The sequence below is a fragment of the Lithobates pipiens genome, unplaced genomic scaffold (assembly GCF_037356315.1).
Source record: "Lithobates pipiens isolate NorthernLeopardFrog02 unplaced genomic scaffold, aLitPip1_a1.2 Scaffold_8, whole genome shotgun sequence".
In the NCBI taxonomy this organism is placed as follows: Eukaryota; Metazoa; Chordata; class Amphibia; order Anura; family Ranidae; genus Lithobates; species Lithobates pipiens.
In genome coordinates, this window is record NW_027507903.1 from 119,123,109 (window position 1) to 119,142,137 (window position 19,029).

A 19,029-nucleotide genomic window follows, 5' to 3' on the forward strand; every position below is an offset into this window, starting at 1 on the left:
TAAACTGGCCACGGTATAAGGGCTCAGCAGCCATGATAAACCGTGATCGGTTTTACAGGGGAAGGGCAGGATCAGCCAGATTTTTTTAGGTGATACAGAGGGCCCAAATTACACAGCAAAAGTGCTGTGCAACATGCTTTAAGGGAGCAGGATCTATTTTTGTTAACTTTAACTAGAGTGAAGAAAAGTCAATGTTTTCTTCTAGGCTTATTTTTTGTCTGATCTCAGATGAGATTTTTGCCTCTGAATCCTGTACAAGAAATGAGGGATGCAATAGAGCCTGGGATGAGTACAGGCTGCAATAAAAAGCATTGGTTTTTCTTTGTCTGTGTCCCAGTTGGGGAGAGATACCCATCACTTCCTGTCCTGACAAGGAAGTGAGGAGACTGGCAATAAAACTCTGGCAGAGGCTTATAAGTAGAACTAAAGGCAAAGCTTTTTGGTTAGTGGGGATGGATTATAACGCTGTCAGTTTCTTTTCCATCTGTGTCCCATTGGGGAGGTTTCCCTTTACGTTCTGTCCCATAGCCAAATCAGAAAGTGAGAATCACCATAACCAATGTTCCCATTGGAAGATTTCCCTTCTATTCCTGTTCTGGTGACAAGTCAAAATTTTAGCTTTTTCTTCGACTCTCACCCTCCTCATTTTTCCTGGTGACTTTGTGAATCTCCCTCAGGCTAGGGTCACACCTAGAGTTTTTTGTGGATTTTTTTTTGTTAGAAGTATAGGGCAACCCATTAATTTCAATGGGTGGCCTTATGCGCAACAAATACACAAGTAGCTAATGTAGCTGTTTTTCCATTGAGTTTCATGCGGTTTTGACACTTTACAATAAATGGCACTTAATCTTGACATGGGCTTTTTGTACGTTGTGACCGGGTACTTTTTGAACCTGGTCACAAAATGCTGACATGACTAGAGCCTAACTGACAGCCATAAAAATAAAAAACTTGACGTGTTCCTAACCCACTCTAAAATATAAAAATTAAAATTGTCTTTTGTATATTTGAACCCTTTCTTGCTCTAGCTAAAATGTTCTATATTGTATGTAGATATGATGTGTGCTTATTTTGTATGTATAGGTGTTTGTCAGTAGGAATTTTATTCTAGGTTTAAATACCTTTTTAACTAAAATCCTATTTACTTGAATACACATTGTGTGGAGCCATTGCATGTGAGATATTCACTTTCTTCCAGGCAAACTAATGATTTAACACTAAGATTTTGTTGATCCACGTCAAAGATCTAGAAATCAGATATTGCATTTACTGATACTGAAATGGTGATCTAGGTTTTAAAGGGGGATGTCCCTCATCTGCTTTTACAGATTTACAGTTTGTCCTGTACTGTTTCCAGCATGGGACAGTCCACCTTTTCATCCACTTCTTGGCCAGATTGGGCAATGTACAATGTGTGTGTGTAGCAAGAGATCAATATCAGCAATACAATTGCTAGGGGTGCAGAAGTAGTCCATCACAGTTCTTCTTTTTAAATGCATTAAAATACAAATCTTTTTATCACCGGATCCTGAAACCAGTTCCCCATACACTATTGCCAAAGTATTGGGACACCTGCCTTTACATGCACATGAACTTTACTGGCATCCCAATCTTGGTCCGTTGGGTTCAATATTGAGTTGGCCCACCCTTTGCAGCTATAACAGCTTCAACTCTTCTGTGAAGCATGTCCACAAGGTTTGAGTGTCTGTGGAAATGTTTGACCATTTTTCCAAAAGCGCATTTGAGGTCAGGCACTGATGTTGGGCGTGAAGGCCTAGCTCACATTCTCCACTCTAATTCACCCCAAAGGTGTTCTATCGGGGTGAGGTCTGTGCAAGCCAGTCAAGTTCCTCCACCCTAAACTCTCTCATCCATGTCTTTATGGACCTTGCTTTTGTGAACTGGTCTAAATCATTTGGTGGAGGAGGATTATGGTGTGGGGTTGTTCTTCAGGGGTTGGACTTGGCCTTTTGGTTCCAGTGAAGGAATTCTTAAGATGACATTTTGGACAGTTTCATTCTCCCAACTTTGCTTTGTGGGAAGAGTTTGGGGGTGGTCCCTTCCTAGTCCAACATGACTCCGTACCAGTGCAGAAAGCAAGGTCCATAAAGACATGGGTGAGTGCGTTTTGGGGAGGGGGAACTTGACTGACCTGCAGAGTCCAGACCTCAACCCGATAGAACACCTTTTGGGATGAATTGGAGCACAGGCTGCGAGCCAGGCCTTCTCGTCTAACATCAGTGACCTCACAAATGCATTCCTGGAAGAATAGTCAAACATTCCCATAGACACACTACTAAACCTTGTGTACAGCCTTTCCAGAAGAGTTGAAGCTGTTGTAACTGCAAAGGGTGGCCAACTCAATATTCACCCCTATGGACTCAGACGCTATTAAATTTCATGTAAAGGCAGGTGTCCCAATACTTTTGACAATATTGTGTAAGTAGGACATGTGTTCACCTAAACTGGCTATAGAGATGAGACTATTTTGTATAATATGAGAGAATATGAAAGGCTAACCTCTGCAGGAACTAAGAATCCTTAGCAGATCTGGGTGCTGGTCATTTTGGAAAAATGTATTGACCTGAGACACCTCCTTCCTCATTGTCTGCTCTCGGTCCATGTCCTAAGAATTCCATACTCGGCCATATAATATTTTCCTGTACCCTGTAAACACCGTACGTTGCCTTATCCTGCTTCCTTCTACATTGCAAGTAAGCATAAGTAGCAATGTGCCCTGTTCTTGACCACTTGTAGACTTAATCTTGTGCCTAGCCTGTTTGTACAGTGCTCTCTAGTGCTAATGATCCCTTGAATGACCTTATGGTAGATGATGCGGTTTAAACACACAACACAATTTGTCTTAAATACTATATTTGAGCCGGCTCCCACAACATCCACCAATACCTTTTTGGACAGTTTCCCACAATGTATGTGTGCAAACGCACCTTCAGTCACACTGCCTGTATGCTGGAGCATTGGTTGGAAGGCTGTAGACTTGAATCGAGGCTTCCCACATGAATTTGACGTCCTGCATTGATGGACGAGGAAGAGCTTTCTGGTTTCAAGGGAATAGCTTGCACTACACAAAAATATGCAGGGAATTTTATACTCGAGGCATTGGCATAAAAAGGGGCATTACAATCAGTGCAAAGTATCCTTTGTGTGCTGGCTCCTGGTTTAGTTGAAATGTTCCTCCTCTGATCCCCTGTGGGGGCGGGTAATGAAGAGGTATTTCATGTGCACTCATCGGAAGAGCAGACTATGCCTGCCCTTTCCGTTCACCTCTTCCATTCATAAAAGCTGTACTACAGACTCTTTTATGAATGAAAAGCAACATGAATGAAGGAGGTGCATTTTTTTTTTTTTTTTTTTTTTTTCATGCAAGCACCTAACCTACATTGTTGCAAACCAAGACTTCAGTGCTACTACCCATATAATCCACCATCAGCAGAGCTCACAGGTCCTTGATCCGCAGTTGCCCATCAGAGTAATAGTCCATAAAGATGATCCGCACAACTGCTTATGCTCTAAAATCTTTTGTTCAGGAAACCAGTGTACAGTACGCAAGTGCAGTCAATTGATGTGTTTCAACCTACATGGCTTTAATCATAACTACCAGTTTACTCAGTAAAAGCTAAATTTTAGAGGATAAGCGGTTGTGTTAATCTTTGTGGAATGGACCGAACATCCATTCATGTACAGCTTCCAGGCTGGCATGTTTTTCACTCTGAGTTTTTATATGGCATGTCCTTTTAGCTCTATTAAACTCTGCTGCACGGGATTGAAAAGAACATTTCAACTAAACTAGGTGCCAGCAGCACAAGGGACACTTCACATTGCTAGTAATGTCCGTTGCTGATTTTTATTTCCCTACTTTAAAATGTTAAGCTTTAAGAAGCAAGTTGTACAGCTTTGAACATGTTAGCATGTTATTCTCAATGTCTGAATACGCTCCCAGTATGAAATGCAGTACATTATACTATAGTGAAGCTCTAGTGGTAGTTGTAGAACATGTCCTGTTTCCCTTTTACAGCCAGTCAAATCGTCCTCTTTAGCATTTTAAAGTGATTGTAAACCCTTACAACACACTTTAACCTACAGGTAGGCCTAGATTAAGGCTTGCCTGTAGGTCCAAGAAATATCTCCTAAACCTACACGGTTTAGGAGATATTTGCCGAGAGACAGGAACCGCTGTCTATGGCGCATGCGCCATAGACAGTGGTGCACTGAGCACACCGCCGTCAATGGCGATATGCCGCGTGTGGCGGCTCGCATGCGTGGGAGTGACGTCATCGCTGCTTCGCCGTATGACAGCGGCGGAGCGGCGAGACCCACTGAGAAGATGGATGCGCCGGACTACAGGGGACAGCGGTGACATCGCTGGCTCCTGTGTCAGGTAAGTGACACATAATGGACTACTATGCGATGCATAGTAGTCCATTATGCTTTACCTTTGCAGGGAATGAGAGGAATTCAACTCATCAGGGTTTACTTCCTCTTTAATCTCTACCGAACCATGGGGACCTTCATTGTTTTCAAGCGTATAGTTAACATTTGGCATGATCCAGCTTGATCACAAAATTAAAATGTGTAGGGTGTCGATTTTTACTTGGCTCGCATTACAAGACTTTCATTTAACGTAAACCTACAGTTAGCAGTTTAGAGACATCACATATCACATGCATTTACTAAAACACCTAATGCCTTTTGTATTGCTCATTAATACACTTTTTTTTTATTTTATTTTTTTTCCCTCAATGTTCCTATTCAAAAATCTGCATCAGGTGGTAAAGAATGGGAATAGTTTCTATTTATCAATAGCCTTTTCTCTGCCAAACCTACAACTGCCAGGAATAAACTGGCCTCAAATCATCCTGCAAGCTTTTGACACTTGCAAAAAGCCCACATTTGTATGTTCACCATCTGTGTAATGATATGATTAAATCAATCTAATGGCCTACAAGCTGCATACTAAATGTCATTTAGACATTTTAATATTGATCAGTTGTGCATTGATGGTTCTGCATACGCAAACATCCCCAGCACATAGCTCCTATTTGTCTACCTACATGAGTGGCTATATTTGGTATTAACTTTAACATAGACCCCAAGAGGTCCCACCTACGTGTGTGGTACACTACAATCTGCTGGGACACTTAGTTAATAAGTATACTTGAGGATCTAGAGGTTTTACTGAAGACCCAAACCCAGTTTTGACAGAATCCTCCTAAGTGATATGCCCTGTTCTTCCATTGAAAGTCCTGTAATAGAGGCAGATGTCCCTGAATGAGATTTCACTTCTGTGGAAGTAAAGTTTAAACCTGTTCAGATTCACTGATTGATTTCTGTGCCAGGGGCAGGTTTATAATCTGGGAGGCAGATAACAGCCAAATCTATCAGAAGTGTTGAAGGCTGATGTTAGGGTTCCTTTAAACAATTCCCGTCATTGGAACTTTGTACATGGTTAACATTCGCCCAGCATGGACCAAGATGGCTATATGACATACCTGGCTGATGCAGCTGAAAATCACTGAAGTAGACACTGCTACTTCAGTGATCTCCACATCTGGATCCCATCCTGACTGGCCAGCCTGATGCACAAGGTGTGTGTTTCCTGATTAAAAAAAGTGAACACAGGTTTGCCCACTCGGCACAAGTGGCATTCATAGAATGCTTTGTTTATCTGAATGCAAAGCATTCTATGATTGGATAGGATGGAGAGCATTATTTCACCATCCAGCCGCTCCACCCCATCCAATCAGAATGTTCTGCAGTCATTCAGAGTATGCAGAGCGTTCTCTGAATGGTGCACGTGCCAAGCGGCCAGCCTCCTGTGATCACAATGCAGGAGAGCAGCCTTTGGCCCAGGACTGGCAAGCAAGGGGAGATCGCCATAGTAGCGGTGTCTACTTTTCGTTATGTCCAGATTTCAGCAGCATCGGCCAGGTTTTGTGTGTGTACATAGTTACCAGGTAGGTACCAATGCAACTATGTATAACATGCTGATGCCTGGAACTACACATCTGCTAGGAGAGTTTATCTACCAATGTGCTACTGGTTCGCTGACACACAGCAGTGCTCCTATAGCCATGTATAGGAAAATATAAGTGAATTATAAGTGCCACAGACTATTATTATCCTGTTTATGCATCCTAGTGATTGAGCTCATTTTCCAGCTTGGAATGTATAGTTGATTACTATTGTTGGATCCTATTATGGATCACTCATGAGAAGCTGCTGTCTTCACTGAAGATAGACTTCATAAATGCTAGAACTACATCCAGTATACAGCTTTAGCACGTAGTATGCAAACCTAATAATATTATTCAGGAGATAGTGCCAGTAGTTTGTGCAGCACTTTACATTTGCTAACTGTTAGCCCTCGTACACACGGTCGGAGATTCCGACGGAATGTGTCCTATCGGACCGTTTTGTCAGATATTCCGACTGTGTGTGGTCTCATCGGACTGTTTCCGTCGGAATATCCGACGGACCAACTTTTCCAACTTGCCTGCTCCTGCCTTACATTTTACGTTACATTAGGCTTATCTCTAAAAATACATCTCTCAGCTCTAATATCAGTGACCATTGCACAGTTTGTTCAAATATAACACTCGTTATGGTAGATGATGGGGTTGGATGCAGAATGAGTGCATCATTTCGGGTTCAATTTCTCAGTGCACTAGTTGCATTCTATTTCAGTCTGCCCTGTTACTAACCTTAGTTTCAATGGTGATGGGTGCGGTTTTGAGGAGAATCATTCATTTTGTAGAATTTGCAGAGAAGGGGTTATTTTTTGGTTTCTAAATACTCAATTTCCTGTCCAAAGTTTCATGTACCTTGAGATTGTTAATTTTTATTTATTTTTTTCTTTTCATGCAGATAAAATGCTTTGCTTGATATGGTCATCTTTCTCCTACCTGGGCTGGATATACCTTTCTATGCTGTCCTATTATCCTAGTCTCTTCTGGGAACTCTTAAAACTGTCCTGTATCACTCCTCAAGACACTTTTCTGCTGTACAGACACTCTGTAAAATAAAGACCCACTGTGTATTTTCTCTCTATTTTTCCTGCATTATTTATTGAATGCCTTCATTGAACCTTTAATAAAACTGCAAGTCTCTACTTTTTGACACCTGTAGGACATCTTTCTGTCTAATCCACCTCATACTTTAATAGTACCATCAACGTATTGAATGGGCATTAGTTGTATGTATATCAAAAACCTTTTGCATTTTTGCAAAGAATGGGTCAAGATTCCAATTTTCTGTCTAGGGTGTTTTTTTTTTTTTTTTTCCCCCTTTCTATTGCTGTCAATGTTACGATGAGTTAGATTCGCTCGCTTTACTTGTTCTAGTGACTGTTACTGTCCTGTCCAGTAAAGGGAAATCTCCCAATTTCAAACAAAGAAAGCAAAAATAAAGTTGACCTGGGTTTAACACTTTCCCTCTTATGTTTAAAAAATAAATAAATAAATAACTATACATACACTCTGCAACTACCTTGTATTTTGGTCTGGGTTCTCAAACTGACACTAGTTCCCTCAAGCAGTATGAAGATTTCTATATACCTGGGTAAAACCATCCCACTCTGTTGCTTTTGCCAGGTAGTGCCGCCTAACGCTACCTATTCAAGTGAATGAGGCCATATTGCAACTGTGCACCAGACGCTGAGCTCGCAGTTGTGGTATTCCCGTTAAAAAAAAAAAGGGCCGTTTGCCGATATTCTGTAGATTTTAACTTTTTGTTATTTTTACTGTCCTACTAAAAACTATATATATATATATATATATATATATATATATATATATATATATATATATATATATATATATATATTATTTTTTTCAATCTGTTATTGCTCACAAGGGATGTAAACCATCCCTTGTGACCGGTACTCTTTTATGGAGGGATCTGGGTTATTTTTTTATTTTATTAATACTTTCTATTTAAAACTGGTGCCTTTTTTAGGATGCCATTAATCCAGAAGTGATGTGATGTCATGACATCGCTTGCAGGTTACCACATCTGAGACCCGAACAAAGCCGATTTGGCTTTGTTTGGGATTTCGGCCAGCCGGCGGATGTGCCAGCTGGTCGATCGGGCTTCCTGTGGGGATGGGAGACGTCCCATCATGATGCTTGTTATAATAGCCGAGCAGCTGCAGAGCCACATCGGTTGTTACAAGAAAGCTGACCGTCCACTCTAAAGAATGGTACTGGAGTGATGCCTGCAGCTACAGGCATCACCCCAGGACAACCCCTTGAAGCAATTATGGTAACATGGGTAAGTTTGTGACCGATGCTTTAAAAGTGAATATCGGTTGCACTGATAATCGGTTGACCCCTAGTATTTAGGTGGCAGCAGTTTCGCCTCCTGAATGCTAGTCAGCCACGGCTTAAAGTGATTCACAATAGATCGTTTTTCAGAGACCAGCACAGGTGTAAACCAGCTCTTGGGGAAAATTGTACATTAAACTGGTGAGGCTTTACAATGTTACCCAGCTCATTCTGGTGCCCAAAGGGCATCTTTCCTCATTCATTCCATACTCATATTGTGAAAAAATGGTGTTGTAATTGTCTATTAGGGAACAATTGTACACTATGTATGAGTGCTGTTACAGGGTTGCCATGACAGAGTAAATGAGTTCAGCTGGGGGGGGGGGTTGTATGCAGACTTGGTACAGTCAATGGCTCTGAAGTTGAAGACCTTATTTAGAAACCACAAGGCTGTCTTGAGCACAGCTGCTTTTAAGATTAGAGGGAAGGCTTTACATGGCTTTCGGCTATCTCAACATTACAAAGGTTTTTTTCATGTTTAAAAATAGTTTAACATAATCCTTTGCTTTATGATGTATTTGGCTTTTTACAAGAGAACGTTGGTAGCCTTTTCCTTGATTGAAGTAAACAGACCAAGGAATACATTTTTAGAAGCACTCTGCAATGTGCAATATATTGCCAATGTAATTTGAATAGAGGAGTGTATATAGAGATTTTGCTCTTCAGCCCCTGAAAATCCTTAAATCAATTATTCCTTTCGTCCATACATTTAAGTACTGAAATGTGGTGATGCTGACAACCAGTGACTGCATCTGACAGGATGCAGTCACTGTTCAGCTGATTTTTCCACCCAGCTTAATCGGGTTTTAAAAAAAAATAATAATAATTTAGCCCAGGGCTCGACAAAACCCGGGCGCCAGGTCGCATTTGCGACTAGAATTAGCGAACTGGCGCCTGGGGCAGCACAGCTGGGGGTATGCTGTCTCCGCGGACCCCCCGGCGCGATCGCGTCGGGCCGCGCCGCCGGCGGCCGGTAATTTAGCCTCCGGCTTTGAGGCCTTCTACGATCATATGGTTCCTTCTGGAATCTGGCGCCCTCTTGTGGTGGCCGTTGGAATTACAACCAGCAATGCTAATGGATGCAATGCTAATTTTCCCTGCCTGCCAGCCTATCTTCCTTCCCTTTACTCAGAACCCCTAAAAATTATATATATATTTTATTCTAACACCCTAAAGAATAAAATGGTGGTCGTTGCAATACTGTCTGTCACACCGTATTTGCACAGCGGACTTACAAGCGCACTTTTTTGGGGAAAATGTATTTAATAAAAAAAAAAAATAAGACAACAGTAAAGTTAGCCCAATTTTTTTTAATATTGTGAAAGATAATGTTGCGTCGAGTAAATCGATACCAAACATGTCATGCTTCAAAATTGTGCCCGCTCATGGAATGGTGACAAACTTTTACCCTTTAAAATCTCCATAGGTGACATTGAAAAAATTCTACAGGTTGCACTTTTTAAGTTACAGAGGAGGTCTGGGGCTAGAATTATTGCTCTCACTCTACCGATCGCAGCGATACCTCACATTGCGTTCGCTTCTGCGCGCAAGCTTGGCGGGACAGGGCGCGTTTAAAATATATATATTTTTTTTTTTACTTTTAATTTTTTTTTTTTCACTGTTCTTTTAAAAAAAAAAAAAAAAAAATGTGTGTCACTTTTATTCCTATTACAAGGAATGTAAAAATCCCTTGTAATAGAAAAAAGCATGACAGGTCCTCTTGTATATGAGATCTGGGGTCAGAGAGACCTCACATCTCATATTTACACTAAAACGCAATTTAAAAAAAATTTGTCATTTGAAAAAAATAAATAAAATGTCCCTCTAAGAGCTATGGGCAATGACTTGGAGACAGGTGAGGGGCTGGGGGCTATCTTCCCCTCACTCGTCTCCATGTCAGGCCAGGGACAGGTCCAGATCGCCGTCACGGACCTGGCTCCTAACTTTTTTAGCTGGCTCCTAGATTCCAAGCAAATTTGTCAACCCCTGATTTAGCCGGCTGGTGCTTGCTGGGCAGAAGATTCCTGTCCAGATGTCTATGGCCAGCCCTGGGGTCTAAAGCACTGTTTGCTGGCAATCCTATAGCTGATTGTTTTTATTGATTAAATGTTCACTGTTCGGTCTACCTGTTCATAACACTATGTATTGGTACTATGCATTGCCATTTATTCTGAATGGCACACGATGCATATTCCCAGCACACCACTATTGTGGACTGTGCTGGCAAAAACCCTAAATGCACAGCTTCTGGTCTGTTTTTTTTTTTATTTATTTTTTTATTTATTTGGCAGCCCATTTAAATGAATGGGCTGTGCCAATGTAACCTACACTAATGTGTGATACAACATGCTCTTGACCCATCACAGCAGGCCAGGCTGGTGTGAATGGGTTCTATATGTTGGGTTATTTTCTCTGTCCCATCTAGAGAAATGCATTCTCCCTTTATAAACCTTGTGATACCTGTCATTTGAAGCAACATTCAAACTTTGGAGTTGCCACCAGAACAAGAATAGAGGGGGGGGGGGGGGGGACTTTCCATAGGTGGGACTTTTCCCAGTGTCAACTGTCCATAACCAACAGGGAATTTCCTGAAATTTGGTGGGTTTTGCTCACTTCTTCTTGTGTCTACACATATAGGAAGTGCAGATAAATATTTCCAGTTGAGCAGAAATTACCTGAAACAAGTATGTTCACATTAGGTTGTGGGTTTGTATATGGTTTGTCTAGATCAGTGACCAAATACCATATTTTTCGCTCCATAAGACACACCTAGGTTTTAAGAGGAAAATATAAAGAAAATAATCTGAACCAAATGGTAGACTAAATAAATATTTCTACACTGACAACCAATGTAAGGGGGCACGCTACACTGATCCCTAATGTAACTGGGACATTTACACTGACCCCAACACAACAGGAGTATTTACATCAACCACCAATGTAATTGAGACATTTATAGTGACTAGCCATATAACACGTGTATTTACAGTAAACTCCCTCATCTCTGCATTCTTATCTCCCTCTCAGTACAACTCTGCCCCTCTAACTCATCTGCTAACCTCTGTCCCCCCCAAAACCCCTACTCTGCTAACCTCTGCACTCCAGCCCTTCCTTCCCATTCAACTCTGCACCTCTGTTCACTTGTGTACCTCATGCCTCCCTTTTTGATTACCTCTACATGCTCCCCTGAGGTGGGCGGCATGCAGAGGTTGGGGCGTGATTTGCATATAAATCATGGAGGCCACCCTAATTTGCGTAATAGCCATGCGATTTACATGTGAATGCCGATTTTTTTAAAGAAAAATGTCTTTTTTTCTCTCCCTATAGCAGCTGAAGGCAGGGGAGAAACAGGATTTAGCTTAGTTCTGTCACGTAAACAAACCCCCCTATTAGTAGCTCTTCTGGTCAGTATTCGCTCCATTCCCCCCCTTTTTTTTGGGGGGGGGGGGGAGTGCATCTTATGGAGCGAAAAATACGGTACTTAGCGGAGAGACTGTGATGGCTCCAAAGCATGTTGGCATAGGCAGTTCTGATGTTTGCCACCTTTAAAGAAGAAAAAAAAAAACCACATTTTACTGTGCTGTTTTGGGGCATGCATCATGTGGTTTCTCAGAAGTTAAGAAATTTACAGTTTTATTTGTTTTTTTTTAACTATTTTTTTTTTTTATTTTTTTTTTTTTATGGGCACTTTAAGTAAAGCAGGCAAAAGATGATGCAGGGAGACATCACTGCTAGCAGCTATAGACGCTAGCCATAATTGCATGCCATACATCCAACATGCTGGTTGTACTCAAGTTGATCGCTATATCGACTTGGGTACAGTCAGCCTGCCCAAAGATGGCTTGAATCTCAGCCAGCCCCTGCTGAACCAGTCGGATCTGAACCATCTATGGCCGGCTTATGATTGCTTTTTAGGTCTAAATACAGTTTCTATGGCTAGAATGATGGCTGGTTTAGAACAATTCAAGAAATTCATGTTCCTGCATTAGAGCAACATGTTCATGGTTAATAGTTAATCTGACAGTGAGTCATTTCTTCTGTTCAGGAAGCAGATGCTACATCTTAAGTCTGTTATCTGTACTCGCAGCTCCGCCCATCTTTTTCTAACCATTCTCTGAGCAAAAAACATGCACTCCATAGCTTTTTTCACATGATTTTAAAGCAGGCCAAATTTATAGTTAGTCTATTGGTGTGCCTTATTTCAACTTTTTAAACTAGATGTTTCCCATATATAATTTAACTCCTATTTAGATTATACACTGTACTGTGCAAAAGTGTTTTTTTTTTTATTTTATTTATTTTTTTTTTTTTTTAGGCAGATGTGAGAAAATGCTTTTTACTTTTGAATGCTTTCAGAAATAGAAGTGTTAATTATAAATATTTGGTGTGAGCACCCTTTGCCTTCAAAATGGCATCAATTTTTCTAGGTACACCTGCACAGTTTAAGGAATTTGACAGGTCGGGTGTTCCAGACAGCTTGGAGAACAGACCACAGACCATCTGTGGTTATAGGCTGCCTTTGTCTCCATGTAATCTCAGACCACTTGTGATCAGGGCTCTGTAGGGCCAAACCTTCACTTCCAGGACTCCTTGTTCTTTACGCTAAAGATCATTCTTAATGACATTGGCTGTACGTTTTGGTGTTATTGTCCTGCTGCAGAATACATTTTGGGGCCAATTGCATGCCTCCCTGATGGTATGGCACGATTCAGTATCTACCTGCGTTTTCAGCATTGAGGACAGCATTGATCCTGACAATCTCCAACTACATTTGCAGAAATGCAGCCCCAAACCTGCAAGGAATCTCCACCATGCTTTGTTGCCTGCAGACATGCATTATTGTACCACTCTCTAGCCCTTCAGCGATCAAACTTCCCTCTTCTACAGCCACATATATATCATTTTTGGCTCATCCATTCAGAACACCTACTGCCATTTTTCCGCACTCCAATCCCAATGTTTTCATGCATAGTTGAGTTGCTTAGCCTTGTTTTCACGTCAGAGGTATTGCTTTTTGGCTGCAATTCTTCCATGAATACCACTGCTGGCCAGACTTCTTTGGTCAGTAGATGGGTGTACCTGAGTCGCACTAGTTTCCACCAATTCTGTGCTAATGGCACTGCTGGAAATCTTCTGAGGTTGAAAGAGAAGTAAACGTGATGTGTATTTTTATCTGCTGTATTAGGTTTCCTTGGTGGACGACTGCATCTACAGTCCTCAATGTTGCCCGATCAATGGTGTGCTTCAGTGCTGAGAAATAGATACTTTTCCTTCATGCCATACTATCAGGAAGGTGTGTAATTGGGCCCTGAATGTATTCTGCAGCAGGACAATGACCCCCACAAATACAATGTTATTAAGCACCATCTTCAGTGTAAAGAATGAGTCCTGGAAGTGATTATGGTTTGGCCCCCACAAAGCCCTGCTCTTGACATATCTGGGATTACATGAAGAGGCAGAGGGCTTTGAGGCAGCCTACATTTACAGAAGATCTGTGGTTGGTTCTCTCGATGTTTGGAACAACCTACCTGCCGAGTTCCTTCAAAAACTGTATGTGTACCTAGAATTGATGGTGTTTTGAAACCAGAGTAGTCGCACCAAATCTTCATTTGATTTAGATTTTTCTTCTGTTTGCTCACTTTGCTTGTTAGAGTGAAACATGAGGAGGACAGTTATTGCTGTCTGAGCCTTACTTATGATGACCATTGTCGCTAGGACTGAAATGTCAGAAGTCCAAAGTTTTAAGCTAATCAATAAAACTGGGTAAAGGCGCTCTTCCAATGGGGACATGATCCAGAAACAACTGTCTGAGAGGACATGCCTGCCTGCCTTCAGAGAAATTTACTGTTCTGTCTCAAAAGGAAGAGTGTTACAGTGGGTAGACTGCTATTCCTATCTTGATCAACAGCCTGTGAATTTGATGTCTGTTCATGGTAAGTGGACAGGAGAGGTTTCCTCAAAGCATGGAAAGCCTATGGTTTGTATTTAGAGAAGGTACTGTGTTTCCCTGTTGTGATATGCTTTAACTCTAACCAAAACATTTTATTATTGTCTAACTGTTTCCTACCTGAAGATGGTGTGAAAATAACACGGCATGTTTTGCATTTGATACTACTTGGTGAAATTCATTTAGACCCCTTTCACACTGAGGCATTTTTTTCAGGCACTTTTGGGCTAAAAATAGTGCCTAAACGCCTCCCCTGCAGCCCCAGTGAGAGCAGTGCGCTTTGTGGCAGTGTATACACCCATCCTCCACCACCCCTGCCCACTGAAATGAATAGGCAGCGCTGCCAACTCGCCTGAAAAGTGCTTTGACAGTGGCACTTTTCTGGCGCCTTTAACCCTTCGGCCGCTAGCGGGGTTAAAATCACCCCGCCAACCTGCCAAAAAGTGCCGCTAAAACTAGGCGGTGTTTTACCGCCAACGCCCAGTGACAGGGCTCTTAAAATTCAAACGTGCATTCATTTAGATAACCTTCTGTAAGACCACTTTTTGAATTTAGTTGAATTGGTAAACTCCTGATGAATTTCACCTATGCATTATCTTGTTAACCAACTTGTAAATTATACAGTAGAACAACTTTCTGGTTTCATTCATTGATTTGAAATTTATCTAGACTTTACTTTTCTTGTGGGACTGAAAGTTTGCAACACTAATTGTATAGCATAACTTGGCATGAATAAATGTTATCCTTATAAAAGATTAATGAAAATCCGGGTGAGTTGGGCTTTATGTACACGGAACGTTGTTCAACCTCTCCTGAATGATTTAACTTGACAGCTAGAAACCGCCATCTAAAAACATCCATTGGGCAGCGTTTGCGTCTAGAAGTGTGTGGGAAATTTTATTTTTAATTTTTTTCCAAAATGGGCAAAAATGAAAAACGCCTGTAAAGGAAATGCGGCTAAACGTGAGTTACCGCGTTTGAAATGCCTCTAAACGTAGCTTCTGAATGAATTTGAATTTATTTTTTTTTGGGTTCAAAAAAAGCCTCTAAATGCAACTGCCTAGAAACTACTATAAACGAACATGTGTACATGTACTGATAAGATGACACTGAAGAGTTCAGGAGCAGTTGAAAAAAATGCCCAACTTCTCCTAAACGTCAGTTTACCAGCAGTAGTGTACATGAGGCCTTAAAGTTGATCCATCAGGAAAGAATATAGGATCTTTGATTATTGGGGTTTTCTAAAGGAGCATGCACTAGCATGGTTTTGCTTATCCTTGATTTACTATTTAGCGATTCAATAACCAGGTTATTTGAGATGCACTGACATACACCTGGTGGTTCTAAGTCAGTCACTCGCCAATTAGTGAAGGAAGGATACATTATGCGCCTTAAATGAGTCCCTATTGAATGATCCCAATATTGAATATTGGCATGTTTAAGGTCCTTTTTGAAAATCCTCTAGTTTACTATGGTATTTCCTCTTGAAAGGGGCTTAAATGAGGTTAACCTATTTTTGGCATAATTCAACAATTTAAATCTTCACATCTGCGCACACGCATACATGTGGTGAACTGGAGCGACTGTTGTCTTTACTCAACCTTACCAATTATGTAAAGCTGAACTCCAGCAGGGATACTTACAACACATGCCTTCATTTTTTTTTTTAAATAGTGCAAAGCGGCATAGGATCTGTAGTTCCTGGTTGAGCTGGAAACACCACTGTATACACTGGCAATACAGCTAGAATGTGGTGCACTAACCATAACAGCTAGACTGAATAATTCATTTAGAAGTATTTTTAAAAATATATATTTTAAGATAACAGGCAGTCCAGTTTTATTAGTACTCTAACCAATCAAGTGTTTTGTGTTTTTTTTTTTTTATTTAAAACAAAAAAAAAAGCTTAAAGTTTTCAGTAGGGGTTTTTTGGACTATGTTCTAATTTGAAATCTTATAAATAAAGGGTTTTGCTACATTCATGACTCAATTGTCAGTTAATAAGATTTGCCTCTACACAGGTATGACTAGTAGCAGACTTTAATAAACTACAGCAACCGTATTTCATCAGATGTTGCAGGGACCTTGACATATATACTGGAGAACTGTGACTGCAATAAGGAAGTGCTTCAACACCTCAGAATTTTATATAGAGAAGGCATACATTCTCTTCCATATATAGAATTGTTTCATGATGGCCATACACATCATGTTCTGAACTATTCTTAGCAGAATCGGATAATATTATAGGATCCATGAAACGACATACTGTGTCATGGACTGATATCAAGCAAGTCAATCTAAGTTTATTCTACTTGGTCTGGGCAGGAAAAACTGTTGGCAGCAAAGTGAGATTCTATATGATTAAATATTGGTGCATTGAACAATCTTTTTTTGCTCTTCTGTTTTGTATTTCAGAATGGACAGTTAATCTATTGCTAATGATTGTATATAAAATCCTTCCTCCTTTTTGTATGGCCGCCATAAAAACAAAAGCAAAATTTTCATGACATAGATATTGGATGTTTGTGTGTCTGTTATGAGCATGTGTGTTTAAATATTAACCTGAGTTCTAACCATTTTGGTTCCTAAATGCTTGATTTTGCTGTGCAATAAAGGAAAAGGCATGCCTGTGTTGCATCTAAGACCATTTGGATAACTCAATGTTTTGTTTTGTTTTAATTGCAGAGAAAGTGGCACGTGCAAAAGACGACAACTTAAATATGCATCAGATGTTGGACCAAACGCTTTTGGAATTAAACAACATGTAAAGAGATCTGCTGGTGTTTACCTTTGACGTCTGGTTTTCTGTAGACACTGCTTGTCAAGAAGTCCCTAATTTTTAATGCAGTTTTTGAGGAAATCATGGGGCTGGGATGGGGGCAGATATTTGTGGATTTCCCCCCTTTTGTTTTTTTTTTATTCCCCCCCCCCCCCCCCTTTTCCCATTTTGAAAAGACTAAAAGGAGTCCAAGTCCACAGATAAACTGGGAAGGGTTATATGGAATGCAGTTAGCCATTGTGCCAATTGTAGCTGGCCTGTTGGTGGCCAAAATGTTCAGACGTGTTTTTTTTTTTTTTAACGGTTTTGTCTGGGTAGCGTCTTACGTGGTAATTTTATTACAACAAAAATAAAGTCGGTTAATTCTGTTTGTGTTGTACTGGTAATATCCTTGCTTAAACTCTGGTCCATTTCTATTACCTTTTTTTTAATCTGTTCTAGAAGGTTATTGGGGTATGAAACGGGACAAAAAAACAAACTCAGGGTTAAGTAGAGTTTACACACTTGACACTGACAACCAGTTGAATTATGGCTAAGTGGGATTATATATGGTATTTGGACAGTTCCTATGGTCAACGTTGCTAACTTTTTTTTTTTTTTTTTTTTTATACCTGCTTGTAAAAGATGGGTGGTAAGGAAAGTCTTACCATTGTAACAGTTGTCCATAATCAAAGTACCCACTAGTTACTGAAGAATGTTAAAATTTACATTGTGTGTTGTACTGTACAATGGTTGTTTATAGAACGTAAAATATTTAATTCCTGTATAATTTAAACTATGAAACTCCAGATATTGGATACTAGTATAGCTGTTAATATCTAACTGTTTAAAGATCATTTGGGGAAAAATTGAAAGGAACAAAAATCTTACACAAATTCCGTTCTGTTTTTATGGTCTAACTGCATTCATCTTCCCCCTTGTTTCTTTTTAAATCAAGTCACATGTAACAAATATTCCAAAATTTAAATTTGAGAGAAATTAATGTGTATCAGTGCGGACGGACATTTTTTGCAATGCTTCACTTCTATATTTTTTTTTTCTATTTTTACACTAGTTTTAGATTTGAACCAAAAATGTAAAACCTTGTAATATGAAATAAAAAGCACACTTGAAATTTTCTATATTATGGTCTCTTCATAAACTGCTGCCTTTTAATGTGGATAATTTTGTATTCAGTGTCTTGTGCTTAAATGACAACATCATACTGTCATAAACAAAATACAAAAAACGGCCATTGGTAACCTGGAAAAGCAATTTGCCTGACTATCATGCATATTTACTGGCTTCAATACTTGACATCCCTTGTTCTACTTTTAATCATACTTGTTCTGACCAAGTGATTAAAGTGGTTGTAAAGGCACAAGGTTTTTATCTTCATGCATTGCATGCAAGAAGCTGAAAAAAGTGTTCAGCACCCCCCTAATACTTGAGCCACCCATCAATCCAGCGACGTCCAGGAGAGCCTTGCCTCTCTGGGGACTCTCACTCCTGATTGGCTTTTGGTAGCAGTGGAAGCCATTGGCTCCCACTGTCTATCACAGCAGTGAGCCAGTCTGGAGACAAGGGGCAGAGCTGAGCCATGGCTCCGTGTGTGAATGGACTAGAGTGCCAACGTGGGACCCAAAGAGAATCAGGGCTGCTCTGTGCAAAACCACTGTACCACTGGAAGTATAACGTGTTTGTGTGGTGTGTGTTTGTTTTTTTTTTTTTTTGTTTTTGTTTTTTTTAGCATCCTAGAGCAGTGGAATGTGACCTCGGTCCTCCAGCTGTGGTGAAACTACAAATCCCATCATGCCTCTGCGAGCCATGCCTGTGATTGTCAGGGTCTTGCAATGTCTCAGGAGATTTGTAGTTTTTCCACAGCTGGAGCGCTGAGGTTGGATGCTTTTTTATTTTTATTTTTTTCCTTCCTTTCATCATGCGTAACTTTTTTCCCTGTGACTTCATATGTGGTTCTT

The 19,029-nt window shown here is 40.4% G+C and overlaps 1 protein-coding gene across 13 annotated transcripts in view; it reads left to right on the forward strand.

The window, feature by feature from the left end:
- TPM1 (tropomyosin 1) overlaps positions 1–18,194 on the forward strand; it is a 50,063-nt gene extending 31,869 nt beyond the window's left edge. For 7 of the 13 annotated variants that reach the window (XM_077472788.1, XM_077472785.1, XM_077472794.1 and 4 more), the window contains one exon: positions 16,978–18,194. In XM_077472788.1, the coding sequence (XP_077328914.1) occupies positions 16,978–17,060 (83 nt within the window). In that variant the 3' untranslated portion in view covers positions 17,061–18,194. Of the gene's footprint in view, positions 1–6,885; positions 7,069–16,977 lie in introns of those variants that run through there. The other 6 variants (XM_077472787.1, XM_077472783.1, XM_077472784.1 and 3 more) reach the window with 1 other exon arrangement.
- The last annotated feature ends 835 nt before the right edge of the window (positions 18,195–19,029 follow it).